Genomic DNA, 17,934 nt, shown 5'->3' with positions numbered 1-17,934 from the left:
TCGACCACATCAAGCCAGAGTGGTTCAAGAGTTCCTTGATGTGCATGGCATTCGACACATGGTGTGGCCGGCGTATTCACCAGACATGAACTGTGTGGAACATGCATGGGGGCACCTGAAGCCAGCAATTGTCAGCCGCGAAAATCCTCCTGTGAACAAGGTGCAATTGCGGGAGGCTGCCATTCAAAAGTGGGACAGTCTTCCTCAGGAGAAGTTGAATGATCTTATCCTTAGCATGCTCCGTCGTGTTCAAGCATGCCTTCGGGCTCGAGGTGGCAGCTAAACACGGTACTGAACTCCCATCTGTTGATCCCAAGCATGCCTGCGAGCCATAGGTACATGGCATTGCACTGCCTTCTTTTGTGTTTCGCATCCCACATTTTCAATCTTGTTCTTGTGGTGTGATTCTGGTATGATTTTGTTTCAACTGCATGGCTGCACTGTTTTCTTTCTGTTTGTATGTCTCCCCTGTACTCTTAAATATGATTCCATATATCTAGTACAATAAAATGATCACAAACCCTGAATATGCAAAACTTTTTTTGAGCACTGTACTTTTGAAAATTCTTATTCACTGTCACTTTCTCATTGTTAATTGATTCCTTGCAAATACATCTTTTGTGTGTAATTGTTTAATCAGTAATTACCGGTTATTTGTTGTAACTGGCATTACATTACATGTTATTTATAACTGTTGACAAAGACACATTTGAAAGGTGTTGACATGTTGAGTACAAAAAGGTTTTGCCACAAAAATGGTCTTTTTTATCGGTTTTGATGTGAATTAGACTAGGTGCAATCTGCAAAAAATTTAATTTATCTGCATGGACAAATTTCAAAGATCTAATTTCTGTAACACTTTGTTTCATTTTTGTCAAACAATTTATCGGATTTCATTGCAGGAAGTTTTGTCCAAGGAAGGGTCCCTCTTTGAATTCCGCCAGAGTGAAGTTCCACCAGTGTTACTTATACTAGATAGGCAAAGTGATGCTGTTACTCCATTGCTGAACCAGGTACTATTGTTGTTATTATTGAGAAATAGAAGGGGTTATGAAGGGGTAAGCTTATCAATGCAAGAAATCATAAAATATTCAGTTGTCTTTGTTAGTTGCACGTTATCAATTTCATTCACCATTTATCATTAGGTATTTTTTATAATTTATCCATAATAAATGTTGTTCTAGTGTCTGTTAATGTGTTTATATTGTAGAGAAGTTCTTTCTACCCCACAGGAAGGTAAGGGACAGTCATGATTTAGTAACTTCAGTGGGACACAACATTTCTGCCTGTAGTGTTAAACAACCCTCCCTTCTCCCTCCAAGAGATCAAGAGATTGGTGGCCTCCTACATGGAACTCCTATGGAGTTACTCTGTAGTACAAGCTAGGATTATTTACAATTTGCATAGATTACATTGAATTCAGAACATTAAACTGCATGTTTTACTACAAAGTGAGGATGGACTGATATCAAATTTTGGCCAATATATATGGTTCATATACCTTCGTAATTAACAGTTACAAATAGGTGACTTCAATGTGTAATTTACCTTTGAAAAGAAACTTACAAAGTCAGGATATCTCAGATCATTATGAATGGTTGTTTACATTTTTTTCTTAAAAATCTCTAATAAAAACACTTACATGAAAACCTTCGAAAAATGCTGTAAAACAACTAAATTTAGGCCACCGATGGTGTAGTGGTAACGTTGTAATGAAGGGGTTCCTGGTTTGATACCCGGTGGAGGCACATTGCACAGTGGTTTGAATCCCTCTTTAAACAGTAGGTCCAGTCCCAATTAGCCTGTCTTTTCTGTGTTTGTGTGTGTATATATAATTGTTTGTTTTCTCTTAAGATCAGTTGTAATACAAGAATGTTTTATTTCAGTGGACATACCAGGCTATGGTTCATGAGATTCTGACTATAAACAACAATCGGGTCAATCTGTCAGATGTGCCTGGGATATCAAAGGAGCTGAAGGAAGTGGTTTTGTCGGCAGAGCAAGATGAATTTTATGCAAATGTAAGAACTGGAATTGTGTTTAGGTTATTGTTAGTTTAGTTGCAATGAATATAATAATAACTTAGTTGAAGTAGTTTTTCTCGTATGTACGCATAGCTTGCATTGTAGAATTATTTTCTTGTAGTTTACGGTTATTACAAACATAAGAAAACAGTTTTTTGTTGTGACGTTTCAGGAGAACACATCCTCCCTTCATCAGACATTTATTTTTATTTTGACTAAATATACAGTTATAACAATGGTTAGCAATTTTTTAAACAAAAAGAATCCATTATATAATGGATCACATTATTTTTTATTTAAAATTATGAATCCCAAATATCATCAGGTAATTCAAACCTAACATATGGAAGTTCAAGGTTGCAGGGTGAATGAAACAGCTGCGAAAGCAAAGAAAAGGAGGGAAAAGTTGCTTGGCCAATGGACCAGGCAAATTTTATGACATCAGCACTCCTTGGAAAACGTATAAAGCGGGAAACAGGCGTTCGAGTGAACATAAGATAGAGGTGAACGACCTATTATTTAATATAGCCTTTGGACGGGACCTGGATGGCTGAATGTATTAAGCGGGAAAACTTATAATGCGGGAACGTAATATCGGGGTTTCACCGTACACAGTGATAACCACTCCACCATGGAGGTCAGCGAATTAAGCAGATTCTAGATGATTTTTATGCTTCTGAATCAAACCACTCACTGTATATGATACTAATTTAAACTTGGTCTTTCAGAATTTATACCTGAACTTTGGTGAGATTGGACAGACGATAAAGGACCTAATGGAGGAATTTCAAAAAAAGGCCAAAAATCATCAAAAAGTAGAAAGCATACAGGATATGAAAGCATTTGTTGAAACCTACCCCCAGTTTAAGGTACAAGTTATTAACTTTTTCTTTTTCCAAGTAATTGCTAGATTATAATTTTTGATCCAACTATGAACTAAGATTTCTATTGATATTATTAGTTATGCTAATTTTTAAAATTTTAAATACTGTATGAGAGATAATTTTTTTTAGATGATTCCCAAATTATAGCTACTCGTCTCATACTTGATGTGTATATTTTATCCATGTGAAAGTTTTTGCAGATTATAAGTTCTTTGGCTATGATCCATTGAAAAATGTAAAATCTGCAGTCCGTGCCAAGAAATACTAAAGTCTGAAAGTCACTTATTTATCATATTGGTACAAGGCATATACTATGTTTTAATATGTAATGATTTGTTTCTCTTTCAGAAAATGTCAGGAACTGTGTCAAAGCATGTTACTGTTGTGGGTGAGCTTTCTTCCATTGTTAATAAACATAATTTACTGGAAGTGTCTGAAGTGGAACAGGAGTTAGCTTGTCAAAATGAACATTCCCAGCAATTGCAGGTATGCAAACATATTGTTACAATTTACTTTCAGTAAATATTCATTCTATTTTTTTTTTTTAAGAATAGGATTAGAATAATTACACAGGGCCGCATGAGTTCTGTTGTCTTTTTTATTTTGGGTGTTTTACATGTATTTGAACTTGCTGATGCTGAAACTGGCATTAGTTTTCTCACATCACCCAAGAATTTTTTACAATTCATGATTTATATATGTGGGTTGTGGTATGCACGTTTCAGTGCAATTGAAGTGATTGTCGCTAGATGTCACTGGTACGTTTCAAAATTATTCAACAAGTAATAAAGATGAATAAGCTTTGAATACAGAGAGGTTTTGTTTTATTTAAATTAATTAATATATTTCTTGCCTAAATGCTGAAAATAATACTATGTAAAACATTCATATATCATTTGAAATTAATTTTATATGTAACTGTCAAAAGTCCTAACTTAATTCCATGGTATGTAAGATACGTTGATCTCTTACATTAACATTTGGTTGTTCTGTGTGGTACATTACTGTGGTGTGGCCATGGCATCTGTTGGTTGTCTGAATAGCCCAGATGTGTTTTGCTACATCTGCGGTGAATTTGTTCCCTGGCTGCAGAGACAGGAAATTACAGATTTTGTAAGAAGAGCATATTACGCATACTTTAAAATGAAACTAGACGATCAAGATAAATCGTGGGCCCCACACAAGGTATGTAGATCATGTGTGGAATCTTTACGAAACTGGAGCACGGGAAAGCGGCCATATATGCCATTTGCAATACCCATTGTGTGGAGGGAGCCTCAGGATCACAGCAATGATTGTTGCTTCTGTTCCTGTGAAATTGTAGGTAGAAATATTAGAAACAAGAAGAGGATAGTGTATCCCAATATTCCCTCTGCAATGAGACCTGCGTTGCACGGTCCAGACTTGCCTGTACCGACACCTCCATTAAGTGTTGAATGTGTAAGTGATCCTGGTTCACTAAGTGAATCAGTGGAAGGAAGTGAAATGGAAGATGACATTTATGATCCCCCCCCCCCATCACCTGAGGAAGCCACATTATGTGGTGAAAGCTAAAGAGCAAAGTAAGTACATGCCAGAAACTGTACTTTATTTCTTAGTGAAATGATGGCATGTGGTGTAAGTTATGCCTTATTGTTTCAGACGTTAAAATTGAAGGTAATGGAACCTCAATTTTATATTTTGTGCATTGTTTATAGTAGGGGTGTGCGGGATCCAGAAAAGTAGGGACCGGGATTTGTAAAAAAATTTCCCATCCTGATCCCAACATCGGGAAATGACTTCCCGACTTTTCGGGATCCCAAGCAGTCAGGAAATACCGAATGGCCATTTTAAGAAGTTGTTAATTTTCGACGTTTTCTGCATTGTAAGTTTCTGGAACTTATCGAAAATTGTTAGTTTTTATTAGGGATTGGCCGATATCGATAAAGTACCGATATAAAATTTACCGATCCGATATAAAATTAGAAATGTTTCTTGAAGATCCTGAAATGTTCATTGATCTCCTTAATAAATGTGTGTTTTGAGGTGACTGCAGTGCAAGAGAAGCTAAATATTTAGAGCTTTACTTTTTAGAAAGAAGAGCATGGAAATTATCCATAAAAATTGCAACAAAATGGCAGAATTTTGCACTAAATTATAAGATATTTATCGATATATTGGATCGGTAAAATAATCGGTAATTTTACCGATTAATCGGTCCCATCCCTAGTTTTTGTTATTATATTTTACGAAGATTATTTTTTGTAAGTATAATCTATGGAGTAAATTCTAAGTGTTATATATTTATTTGTCCCGCACCATGGCTGTATGGTCTAAGGCGTCATGCTTTGGGCTCTGGCTATAGGATGTGCGCAGGTTCGAGTCTCCTGGGGTAAAACGTAACAACTTCTCTCCTGAGATTTTGGCCTTTATATGGAACCGGCAGCCACCCACTATCGTGAGGAAATTGGGGAGCCATGAACAAGTAGCATAATCTCGTCATGAAAACCTACAACAATAACTGGGGATTCATCGTGCTGACCACACGTGAACCTGTAACTGGTTGGATGGTCACCCACCTCGGGTGAGTGAATACATAGAATCAGGTGGGAGTCTGTTGCACCATGGGTTATTATATATTAATTTACCTAACTTCGTTTTGCAACAGTTCTTTGAGAGCCAAGGCCTGCCAACGCTAGCAACTAGTAAATACATGTAAGCAAGCAAATTACTAACTTTTCTCACACGATTTACTTGTAATGGTGCTATTAATTTCGGTGATTCCTGCCACCATCCCCACTGAAACAGGTTGTTTTAACTACTGGATAAGCTTCTGGTTCAAGTCGTTTCCCATTCATGCCACTAGGAGCGCTAGTGTAGTCAGTTGGTCTGCCGCATTTGTTGCACATGCTGGGTTTCAGTTGCTGCAGTAGCGACAACCAAATGTGATGCACCTGTCTGCCGCCAATGTTTAACTCATGTGGATAAGTCTCTCTGATCTGTGTCAATTAGCATGTGTGATGTATGCCTGTCAAACTTTCAGGGGCTTGGCTAGCCTGTTAGTCGGTTGGGATTTTTCGACATCTTGTCAAGTACTGCTGTGTAAGCTCACTGATGGGTCTAATTCATCTGCCAAATTAATTACACTCATATTATGCATCACATATTTCCCGGGTTGTCTAGGGAAGAGGGGAAATATTGTTTGTGGTTGTTCTAGTGCACTGGCTATTTTGGTCACGCAGGGTGGCCACTCTAAAACCATGATAAAATCCACATATAATTCCCAGGTTTCAAGGTGAACTTTCCAAAAATTCAAGGCTGCAATCAGATCTTTTCTATATTACATATGACTCTCACCCCCCTTCCCCCCCACACAAATAGTATATTAACAATATAAAGGGTCTGTGTTATTCCAATGTAGCCAAAAATTCTAATGTAATTCAATTAAGCTGTATATAATATTTTAGAACATTTAATTTAACGTGAGGACTTTACATTTGCCATTTCACATACTCTGACTCGAAATACATCTACAAACACAAGTCACAAATGTTACAGGATATACTAATCTACAAAAAATTGTTCATTGTATAAGAATTTCAAACTCAAATTTAACTAGTCAACTTCAAGATATCTTATTGTTCTGCAAAGGACACTAACGAAGTAAATGGATTGAGAGAATTCTGTTTTATTTTCGATACAGTTTCCTTTCCCTCCCTCGATAAAAATAAAAGCTAAACTGTGAATAACTTTTCTCGGGGTATTTATAAATATGTATACATTCAATGCATCTTGGATTAATAAAAGTTACATTTTTTCACGTTTAGGGAGAAAAATTCACGCATAATTCTCGGAGGAAATAAATCATGCAGAATTCCCTGTCAGTTGCCACCCTGTCATGGTTTTGTATGCTAGTTTAATGTCAAACCGTTACAAGTAAGTTGCACAAATGAAGTTAATAATTTGCTTACTTGTATTTATTATGCTACCGTGTCTTTCATTTCCCAAAAATGAGCTGCCAACGTTACAGCGTGCTTCAACACCAGGAATCCCGAGTTCAAATCCCAGCCTGGATGTTCTTTGTGACTGTCCCTTCATCAGTTTCATCATATCATCATTCATCCTCATCTCCAATCATGAACTGGAGCTCCTTTTCATTACACCATGTAAAGTCAGTCCATCAAATCCCATAGTACGCCTCCCCGATGGCATTGTGGTAATGTCAGCAGCTTGTAACCAAGGGGTCTTGGGTTCGATACCTGGTGGAGGCACATGGTGGTTCATATCTCACTTTAAAATGTAGCCTAGCTGCACATAAAAGTGGACTTAAAAACAACACTCAAACTCAAATCCCATTGCCAATATTTTGTGGCTTTAGAGATGGAAGTCTGTTGATAATGCTTTCAAGTATCTCTTCAATTGTCCTCATGATGCTGGATTAACACAAATTTTGGAGCTCCTACTGGGACCTCTCACATGACCAAAAATCTGGAACCTCTCACATTACCAAAGGTAAGAGCATTAACCACTCATCTATATAGTAGCTCATACTTATTAACTAGAATGTTGGAAATTGATGCAAGCCTGCGCTAATACATGTAACCCTTATTATTAACAAATAAACCACTTTTTCTTGTTTTTGCAGAAAATAAGAAGGCTTATTCACAATGATAAAGTGAGGGACGTCGATGCCACAAGACTTGTGATGCTGTACGCTCTGCACTATGAGAAACACAGCAACAATGACTTTGTTGGCTTGATGGAGGCGTTAAAGAAAAGAGGGGTATCGGAGAAGTTGACTAAGGTAAGTGAACATGACTATTCAGAAATCTGATGGTTTTATGGTAGATTGTGGAATTTTCTGAGTGATGACATAGACTGTCCACAGAAAGAAAGGGTGTGCTTGATAAGATTAGCGACTGCTGAGGCCAGTATTGTCATATCCGTAACCAAGGTGAATTGATTTATTCACTTTATATAAATAATTTATAGAATAATGTACATAAGCATTTTTTAGATATCAGAATCATCTTTAGTGAAAGTACATTACTCTCGTAATCATTTAATGGTGATTATTAGGTTCTAAGATAGGAAAATAAAGGAAATAAAATATATGTACTACCTTAAGCATGGTTGTTCCTTTGGGATTGCTCCATCCTCAGTTTAATTATCATCATCATGAATAACAGCAGAATAGTAACGTAAAACAAGAAAAATAAAGGGTGTCCAAAAGTAACGCAGGAATTAAATTACATGCCTTTTTTTTCTCTTGGGTTGGCAATGCTGTCTGAAGCACATGTTGTAGTAAGCACATTCCAGTTAGTAGTGAGTTAGTCGTGATGGAGAAATACACGATGCAGGAGCGCATAACTATCATAAAAACATATTACAAGTATGAAGAGTGTTATGCTGAAACCATGCGCAAAATACATGGTATGCTTGGGCAGGAAAATGTGCCAAACGGAAAGACTGTGAAAAGTGTGGTTCAAAAGTTTGAACAAATAGGTTCAGTGGTGGACGACAAAAGAAGTGGCCGTCCTTGTACCACCTGCTCAGCCGATAATGTTGCTGCTGTGAGCGCTAGTGTCGCTGAGTGTTCGAGAACATCAATTCGCCGCTGGTCTCTTGAGTTAGACATTTCGAGGAACACCATGCAGCGGATTATGGCGAAAGATCTGCGAATGTACCCATACAAAATTCAGATGACTCAACAGCTTTAGCCGCAAGACCATGTGCAGCAACGGGCATTCGTCGATTGGTCCTGGACAATCTGCAAGTGGATGGTGATTTTGCTAAGAAAATCATCTTCAGTGACGATGCACATTTTCATCTGGATGGGTATGTAAACAAGCAGAACTGTCGCATTTGGGGCACGGAAAACCCTCGTGTTATTGAAGAAGAGCCGATTTATTCCCAATGAGTGTCCATGTGGTGTGACTTTGGTGTGGTGGAATTATTGGGCCGTACTTATTCGAAAACAAGTCCGGAAGTGCAGTAACTGTCAATGGTGTACGTTATCACGAGATGATTTCAGCATTTTTGTGACCTCAGGTGGAAGTCATGGACTTTGGCTTTGATGTTGATGAGATGTTCTTCCAGCAGGATGGCACCATGTGTCATGCGGCATGCGAAACCATCGAGTTGTTACAGCAAAAATTTCATGGGCGGCGGATTTTGCGCAACAGTGATCACAATTGGTCACCAAGGTCATGCAATCTTACACCGTGTGACTTTTATCTCTGGGGATTTGTAAAGTCCAAGATTTACAGCAAATATATACCGACCATTCACTAACTTAAAGAAGAAATCTGACGTGTTATCGCAACAATTGAGCCACAAGTTTGCGAAAATGTGATTGCAAATTTAGACAAAAGATTGCTCGAGTGTCATATGAGACGTGGAGGACATTTGCCAGATATTATTTTCCATATTTAATCGGAGTGTTTACTCTTTCAAAGTATGTCACAACTTTGCCAATTCATGTATAAATAAAGGTTCATTTTGTAAATTTAAATCCTGTATTACTTTTGGGACACCCTTTAGTAATAATATTCACAATTAATATTGACTAAAAGTTCATATTCGTCCATTCCTATGAAATATGCATGTTTTTATTGTTTATTTTCATCTCATTTCAGTTAGTCTATAATCTACTGGATTATGGAGGTGCCCACACAAGACAGACTGATATTTTTAGTAGTCAGGATGCTGTCAAAATTACAAAGAGATTCTTCAAGGTAAGGCTTTCACTTGATGATGAAATATGCTCTGCAAGAAGCAGTTGTGAATAATATATCATAAATTCCTTACACACACACACACCAGAGGCGTATGTATATTCTAGGCTATCTGCGAAGCCCAGGCTCAGAAGAGCAGAAAAATCGATCGGAAAATGTGCATGAAATTGTTCATTTTAGTAAGAAGATGATGGCGTTTCAGGAGTTGACAATCTTGCCTGCTTATTTGAACGTGGAAGGAGTCTCGTGAGTTTAGGATGGCAGTCTTCTAGCATGAATTTAGTCAGTGTTGCGAGCCCCCTGTTCCCAGTGTGGAATCTTCACAGAGTAGATGCGGGGGTGAGGGGAAGTTGGGAGTTTGTTAGCTGTCCGTTTATGGTTTATGCTTATGACAGCACCTAAAAATAACCGAACTGAGCTGACAAAGCACAGTGCTAGCTGGCTGCCAGGTACTCATTCTGTAGTTCAAGTGGAATCACGTTTGGTTCATTTCCTTGGTGCACGGAACTTTTTTCTTTCAAGGATGGTCGCCGAGTAGTGTGGGGAGTGAGTGCGTGGATATATTTTTGTGAATGATATGGGCTGTGTTGTGTAGTGAACTAAATGAATGACATAATTAACGACCAACCAATCTACTCGTATGAGAATAAGCTTCAAATTGTTGTTGAATTTTTGTTTTTAGTACACTTTATGCACAGAGAGAGTACTAGACCTACAGTTTAAAGTGGCATCCGAACCACTATGTGCCTCCACCTGGCATCGAACCTGAGACTCCTTTGTTTCAATGTGACAACGTTTTCACTACGCCAACGGGGAGGCTCCAAGCTTCAAATCGTGAAGATATGTACGACTCAAGACACTACAAAAGAAATATCGAACATTATGATATAGTGAGATAGCCCAGATTCTGTATACGCCACTGACACACACACACACACACACACTCACACTCACTCACTCACTCTCTCTCTCTCTCTCACACACACTCACTCTCTCTCTCACACTCACTCTCTCACTCACACTCACTCACTCACACTCACTCACTCACTCACACTCACTCTCTCACTCACACTCACTCTCTCTCTCTCTCTCTCTCTCTCACACACACTCTCTCTCTCTCTCTCTCTCTCTCACTCTCATAAAGTATATCGTATTTTCAGAATCCTCAGAAAATTTTTGAATCTACTCTCCTTAATGCTATTTTGATTTAGTTTTTAGTTGTAAGTTTCCTCTTCCTAGACCCAATCAAGTATTTTTCCCCCCTTATATACACTTCCCTCATTACAAGTTCTTTAGCTACAGTGTCCTGAAAATCAATGAACCTAAGTTTCACTGTATGCGTAATATTTATTTGTTACTATTCCAACTTGCAAATTATGTATTTTATCCAATTTTAGAAGAATGTCTGTGTCGTTTTCCATCAGGGGTGGAATCATTTATTTATGCAATTTGAAATAAAGAAAAAACTTTGGTAAAAACAGGTGAGTTTATGTAATGTAGTGACCACTGAAATTTGCAATGTTATGATGTAATTACATAGAACTATGGTGTCCCTTGCATTTGTGTGCTAAGCGATGTTTATTATATTGCAATTAATCAATACAGTTTTTCTAAAATAAATTTCTAGACATGTAGGGCATCTGACTACCATGCGAGAGACCCAGGTTTGATCCCCGGAGAGGAAAAACTGGGATATTTTCAACCTGTTCAAGCAGCTCCGGCACCCACCCAGCGTTGTATAAAGTGGATACCTGAAGGAAACTCTGTGTGGTAAAGGTGGTCAGGGGTGTGTGGCTGATCACATCACCCCCATATTCGGTCGTGATCGAGAAAGTGTGGGGCCGTAACTCCAAACCTCCTATACGCCTTCATGGCATGGTGCAAAGCATAGGGGAGACTTGTAGTTTCTTTGTAGAATTTTCAGCGAAAAATGCAGGCTCGACCAGGACTCGAACCTGGGTCTCTGACATGCTCTAACCACTGAGCTACCGAGCTGGCCTGCCTTCGTCTGATTTTTCGCTACTCCACCTGTGTGGAATCGTCTCTGCTAGTGCTACCACAACGGGATCTGTTGCCTTTGAAACACTATAGACATCAACGTTGCCTGGTTCGTCCTAGCGTAGAGATGTGGTTTCTTGTTTAATAGCAAAACTTGCCATTTTATACAGGATATGAACCCCATGAGTAAATTGTATATTTGTACTATGTCCATATAAGTAAAAATTTGGTACAAACCCAGTCCTGACCTTAACGGGACAGCCTTTTCTTGTGTATTGTATTACTTAGTTATGTTGGAATTTTGTTATTAATATCTTCAGTGGTGCGATTGAAAGTCTTTCCACCTGCTACCTAGTCGGCAATTCTGTTATTTTTATTTTTGTACAAATCTACATATACATTTTTACTTTATTTTAGGGTTTAACAGGCGTTGACAATGTGTACACACAGCACACTCCTTTGCTGCAGGAGGTGCTAGAGGATCTCATAAAAGGCAAACTGAAAGAAAACAGCTACCCATATCTTGGGAATGGACAGTTAATGAAGAGGTAAGAAATGTCTATGAAACTTTTCTAAACATCTTTTCAACAGAAGGACAGCTTGAAGCCCTCTTATGCAGAAAAATTCCAATTATTTTCTGAAATAAAATGTTTTTGGTTAAAAAAGGGTGAGGATACATTGACTTTCTCATACACAGTGAAATGTCAATTATCTTTTTCAGGCATCCAAACTTGGGAAAATTTTATAACATTTTACCCTATTAAGACTACTAAGCTTGTGCAACCATTGTAATTCTGAACACAACTAGAAAGCAACTCCAGCAGTGTTCTTTTTCTTTTACAGTTTGGAACTATACATTAATTTGATTTCAAGAAGTGATCTGCTAGCACAGTCATTCATTAAAAGTATGTGGTAGATGTGTTTTTTTACGACACCCCATGAGCTAATGGTCCAATAGGACATGTTACCACATTTATGCTCCCATTATGGTCATAAACCTGTCTGGATTAGCATCAGAATACTGAAAAATTATTTGTAAATTTATTTTTTAAGCTAATCAGCTAATATTATTAATAAGCCACTGTGCTAGACATACACTAGTTCATCACATAGCTAGTAATACCCAATATGTTGAGCTGCATATTTATAGTGAATAAATACTCAAGGTTTTGGTACAAAAATTGCATATTTCAGAATTAAAAGCAGTATATAAAATTCTTGATAACATCTTAAATTTGATTTAAAAACTATTTTTATTACTAGACTGGATTTTAAAGGGAAAAATTTTCCTCTAAAAAGGACAAAAAAGGGAAAATTATTGCCAAAGAAGGTGGAAAAAAGGACTAAGTTTGTTTTTTTTTGCACTCCACTAAAATACTATTTTAAATGAAAGTGCAATAATATAAAAAAGGGATACATTAAATTTCATATTAATGTATCCCTTTTTATATATGAATGGTATATATTGTGCTTTAGTGGAATGCAAAAATAAACTATAGTCCTTTTTCATTTCCTATTTTTGAAGGTAAAATACAGCGAATAATCTTACCAAAGCTTGCTGCCATTTGTACCTGGCTTCGCCATGTCACCGACACTCAATACTGTCAAACTATTCTAAAAAACTTCACAATAAAAGTCTAAATCTAGCAGATAAGTACACTTTCAACCCAACTGGCATGCCGCTTACAATGCGTTTGTTACTGCTTAAGCCCAGATCGCATTGTTTCAACAATCACTGCAACGTACTCCCAACACTCGTGGAGGGAAGAGAAGGTAGAAGGCGCTTGTTCTTTCTTTCCTCTAAACTGCACCAAATCGGTTTCCGTTTCATTCTTATTATTTTTCTGTGGTACATATTCTGGGTCTTTATGGGAATCATATACTCATACATGTTGTAACTCGTTCTCATCTTTGCTGTGGCCTAAATACTCTGAAAACTTTCTGAGACACGTTGCAGTTCGGAAACCGCCTTTCGCTGCAATCTTACTTTACACGAAACAACTGGTAGATACCATAACTTAAAATATGCCTAGTTCTGTCATATGTTGATGAAACGAGAAACTAAGAGCACGGTTTTACTCCATGTACGATGGACTACATGATGTCCTTTGTAACTTAATAATGACCAAAATGTCACTTACCATATTTTACTACCGAGCCTTTCAATTATCAACACTGTTGTTATTTATTCCACGATCCGTCTCCCTTTAAAATCCGGTCTCTACTTATTACACACAATAAGCATTTTCCTTATAAGACCACATTTATGTAGTTATCAGAGTATTAAGTTTATTCCTGTGTAAAGGAGAATTAATCAATTTTCCATGATTGGCATAACTTGCAGGATAATTCAGACGTCAGAAGTTGTCCTAAACCCTAAATTTTGTGTTTAATAGTTTATTTCATATTTTGCAGTTCTTTCGCATCATTTCGTGAAAAACATGAAAAATCATCAAAACAATGTATTATTTCACATTTCATGTTTCTGTCGAGAACAATATATGGATATTCAAAATACGTTAACATTATTTTCCAGGCCTCAAGATGTAATTGTATTCATAGTTGGTGGAGTAACATATGAGGAGTCTTTAGCAGTGTTCAACCTAAATAAAAATAACCCTGGGGTAAGAATTGTTTTGGGAGGTACATCAGTACATAACTCTTCTACATTCCTTGAAGAAGTCCAGTCAGCCACGCAGGGAATAACAAGGCGCCATCACAGAAAAGAATGGAAGTTGGCTACGTAAGGCTGCAGGTATTATTAACAATTTGTGTTAATGAACCGTACATTTACATTCAATTTATATGTGTACCAAAGTTTATGTAAATATAAGTCGTAATTTATGTGAATTTGTAAATAAATATATTCGTATAAGTTTTTATTTTTGGATGTTCCACCTACTGTTGTTTGTTATTTAGGGTAGCTAATTGTTGATTTGATGAAAATTGACACTTGCAAAGAATGCCCAGGCCAAGACTCAAACCCAGGAACTCTTGTGGCAGGATTGGAAGTTGAACACACAACTTGCTCAGTCAGTGAGATGGTGAACGTACTAATGTTTGTTGTGGATCATAATCAGGACCGGGTTTTCTTTTTTATTAGCGATAAACGCGAAATGTAACGGAGAGATGCAGCAAGTAGTATATGCACGATTTATCACAAATGTGACTGATTTACGGCTGTAATTTTGTTGCGAATTTTCGCAAGAATTGACAGTTTCTGCGAGCATTTTCATTTTTACTATAAGAACGATTTATTTTTAAGAAATATATTCGATTTGAAGATGTTGGCTGCAAAGGAATGAGAAATCATTTGGAGAGACACAGTAACCCGAAAGTCTATTTATTATTTTTTATGTGCAGGTGACTGGGTTTTCCTGATCCTTTGGAACATTCCATTTATTTAGAAATACATTCGTTTTTAGCTGCAAGAGTAATGGAAGGCGTGACGGCATGAACTTCTATTTATTCTCTTGGTTTTCTCCTTTGCATTTCTAAGGATGATTATCAAGGGAAAAAGAATCTTCGAAAGTAACTGGCACCAGGCAAATGCCACAGAAGTCTGAAACACGTTTTGTTCCCCCCACCCTTAATTCGCCTGTTAGAAATCTCCTTCCCCCTCCCACTGCCGTCTGCCTCTAGGCCAGGATGCTCTAGGAATGTGCAGTCATATTGTCTGCAGTGATGGAAATTCCAAGATAACACTGGAGGTATATTTTTTGTACACTCCACTTTTTCTAAAATATAAATGTAACTGAGTAAGGCTGACTTTCAGAACGTGAAATTTATTATTTACTATTTTTAAGCTTATTTTCCGATAAATGTTGCAAATATTATGCCTTGTATAAAGTCATTCATTGATTTAGTAACAGTACCACGAAATTTTCATGAAATTACTGCCATATTTTTAACTACGTATATATATAATATTTTATATATTTTTCACAAAATTTTTGAAAAATTAACACCAAAAAAAACTGGCTCTGATTATAATACTGCATTATACGCTATATGAAGGTATCAAATCGTTGAATAAGAACCAGAGGGATGCAACTGCAATTTATCATTAACACGCTTCCAAAAGTTAAGCACGCGATGGTAAAATCAACAAAAATGGAAAAGTAAAGCTTTGATTAACACAAAATTGCACATGAAGGTAGGAAATGTGTTTGTGCATTAAATAAAACAAGAATTGTGTACAAAGATGAAAAAAAAATACTTTTCCCAAGTTATATGATGACGTCACATTTGGGTCATTAACATAATGATGTTTAAAGGCAAACAAAACTTACAGTAATATGTTATGTGACCAAAACAAAACTTACATTAATATGGTATGTAACCACCCCGGACCTTCACACACCATGCTTTCAATGAGGTGATCAACCATCGCAGATGCGAGCAATGGCCATTCCTCCATTAGGGCAGTTTCCAACTCTCTCAGATTGGCTGAAGGAGGAAAAGATGCAGAGACAGCACGTCTGAAGGCATCTCAAAGGTTTTCAATGAGATTAAGGTCGGGGGGGAATATGCCTGCCACCCCATACGAGAAATGCCCTCACTTTCCAGGTACTCGTCAACGATGTTTGGATCTATGGGGACGAGCATTATCGTCCATAAGGAGGAAATCGGGACAAACTGCTGCAGCGTAGTGTCTCACAATGGGGTCTAGGACTTCATCCCGATACCACGGAGCCATCACAGAACCGCCTTTAAGGATGTGCAGCTCAATGCGATATCCCATTGAAATTCCAGCCCACACCATGAGGCTGCCACCTCTGAATGCGTGATATTCGATGATGTTCTTGGCCTGATTGCGTGTGCCTCATTCTCTCCAGACCCTTACACGCTTATCATCTGATTGTAGGGCATATCTGGACTCGTCCGTGAACAGGACGTTGCACCAATCTGAGACAGTCCAAATGACATGTTGACGACACCACTTTAATCTTGCTCCTCTGGCTTGGACGGTTAGTGCAACACAAACACGTGGTACTTGGGCGTACAATCCCTTCATGTGGAGCCTTCGGCGCACAGTATTGGCAGATATTGTCTTACCAAGTTCCGCTGCAACCATGGATGTAACAGTTGTGGAGGTCGCTCGTCGATTCCGCTTGGCAATATACTGATCATCAGAGCGGGCGGTAACCCTTGGGCAACGGGGCACAGGTCTCTAGACAACTTTTTGACTTGTTTAGAATTGTTTTCATAATCGAGAAATTACCGAATGATCAATGCCAAAGAAGACAGGGACATCTTTGATTGACTGTCCTGCTTCAATGCGTCAGACAGCATGCCAGTGCTCACTATATGTTACTTGTCTTCTTTCAGCCATAGAAACACGAATATTATCAAAAATAATCCTACAAAAGTTATAAACAATTTGTATCAGCTTTTAAATGCACATCAAACCCTTCAGAATGTTGGCGTCTTCAACGAAAGTGAAGTGAAGTGATTCTTGCACGAAATCCTCGCTTTTATGCTATTTCAAGAGCACAGATTAAGCACCTAGGTACAGATGATTCTCTCTACTTACAAAAAGGAAGCTACACATAAAAACTGACGTCTACATCCGCAGCGATTTTCAGGCACTCAAATTCAAATATGCTTTCGAAAATTTGCATTGCGTGCTTAACTTTTGGAAGGCAGTGTATTTACAGGAGAGGAAATAATAAATTCTCAGGAACATGCCTGTCTTAAAAAGAGGCAGTAAACTGGAAATACGTGACTCAGCCTTACTCCTAAGGATTAAAAGTGGAGATATGTCGATCTGACTCCAAATACAGCTCTTAAGAGGAGATCGTTAAACAAAACTGCATTTTTGGAGTTACTTTCCTCTGGTTCTCATACAACGAAATGTTCACGCAAATAACTTCTCATACCACATGCTGAGCAGAACATGTTGCCTGTCAAAGTGCAGGACTAAACTTTCTACTATCCACACTTCATTGAACCCTTGACAGGGCTTGTGAAAACATTGGCACTTTCTCAAATCTTACTCTTTCGTGCACTGTTTCTCATATAGGGTTCCTGCTGTATGCCACGCAAGATGAAGTAGAGATCTAATAGTATATTTACTTTGCTGCCATACAATAATATAGCTATGTGCAGTATTATGTGACATTCAGTATCCCTCTCGGCAACTTTGACTCCTCACGAACACTGGCAAGAAAGAATTTCCTTTTATCGCTGGTGGACCCTGAACGAATAGTCATCTTTCCAGGTGGTTGCCATCTCAGGCTGCAAGTTGCTTCACTTTTCCATGAAACTCTTTATTTCAGCCAGAGTTGAGGTGATGTAATCAGTACCACA

At 37.8% G+C, this 17,934-nt stretch overlaps 1 protein-coding gene across 1 annotated transcript in view; it reads left to right on the top strand.

The window, feature by feature from the left end:
• The window catches only part of Vps45 (vacuolar protein sorting 45), a 29,266-nt gene extending 14,778 nt beyond the window's left edge, over positions 1–14,488 (top strand). The window contains exons 5-12 of the mRNA XM_083141372.1: positions 903–1,013; positions 1,887–2,021; positions 2,753–2,893; positions 3,257–3,394; positions 7,533–7,691; positions 9,526–9,624; positions 12,040–12,170; positions 14,159–14,488. Of these exons, the coding sequence (XP_082997498.1) occupies positions 903–1,013; positions 1,887–2,021; positions 2,753–2,893; positions 3,257–3,394; positions 7,533–7,691; positions 9,526–9,624; positions 12,040–12,170; positions 14,159–14,369 (1,125 nt within the window). The 3' untranslated portion in view covers positions 14,370–14,488. The remainder of the gene's footprint in view (positions 1–902; positions 1,014–1,886; positions 2,022–2,752; positions 2,894–3,256; positions 3,395–7,532; positions 7,692–9,525; positions 9,625–12,039; positions 12,171–14,158) is intronic.
• Positions 14,489–17,934: the final 3,446 nt, after the last annotated feature.

Source organism: Lepisma saccharinum, chromosome 19 (genome assembly GCF_977018435.1).
Source record: "Lepisma saccharinum chromosome 19, izLepSacc3.1, whole genome shotgun sequence".
NCBI lineage: Eukaryota > Metazoa > Arthropoda > Insecta > Zygentoma > Lepismatidae > Lepisma > Lepisma saccharinum.
Note: the sequence above shows the minus strand (reverse complement) of the source record. Positions and strands in the feature narration are given on the sequence as shown.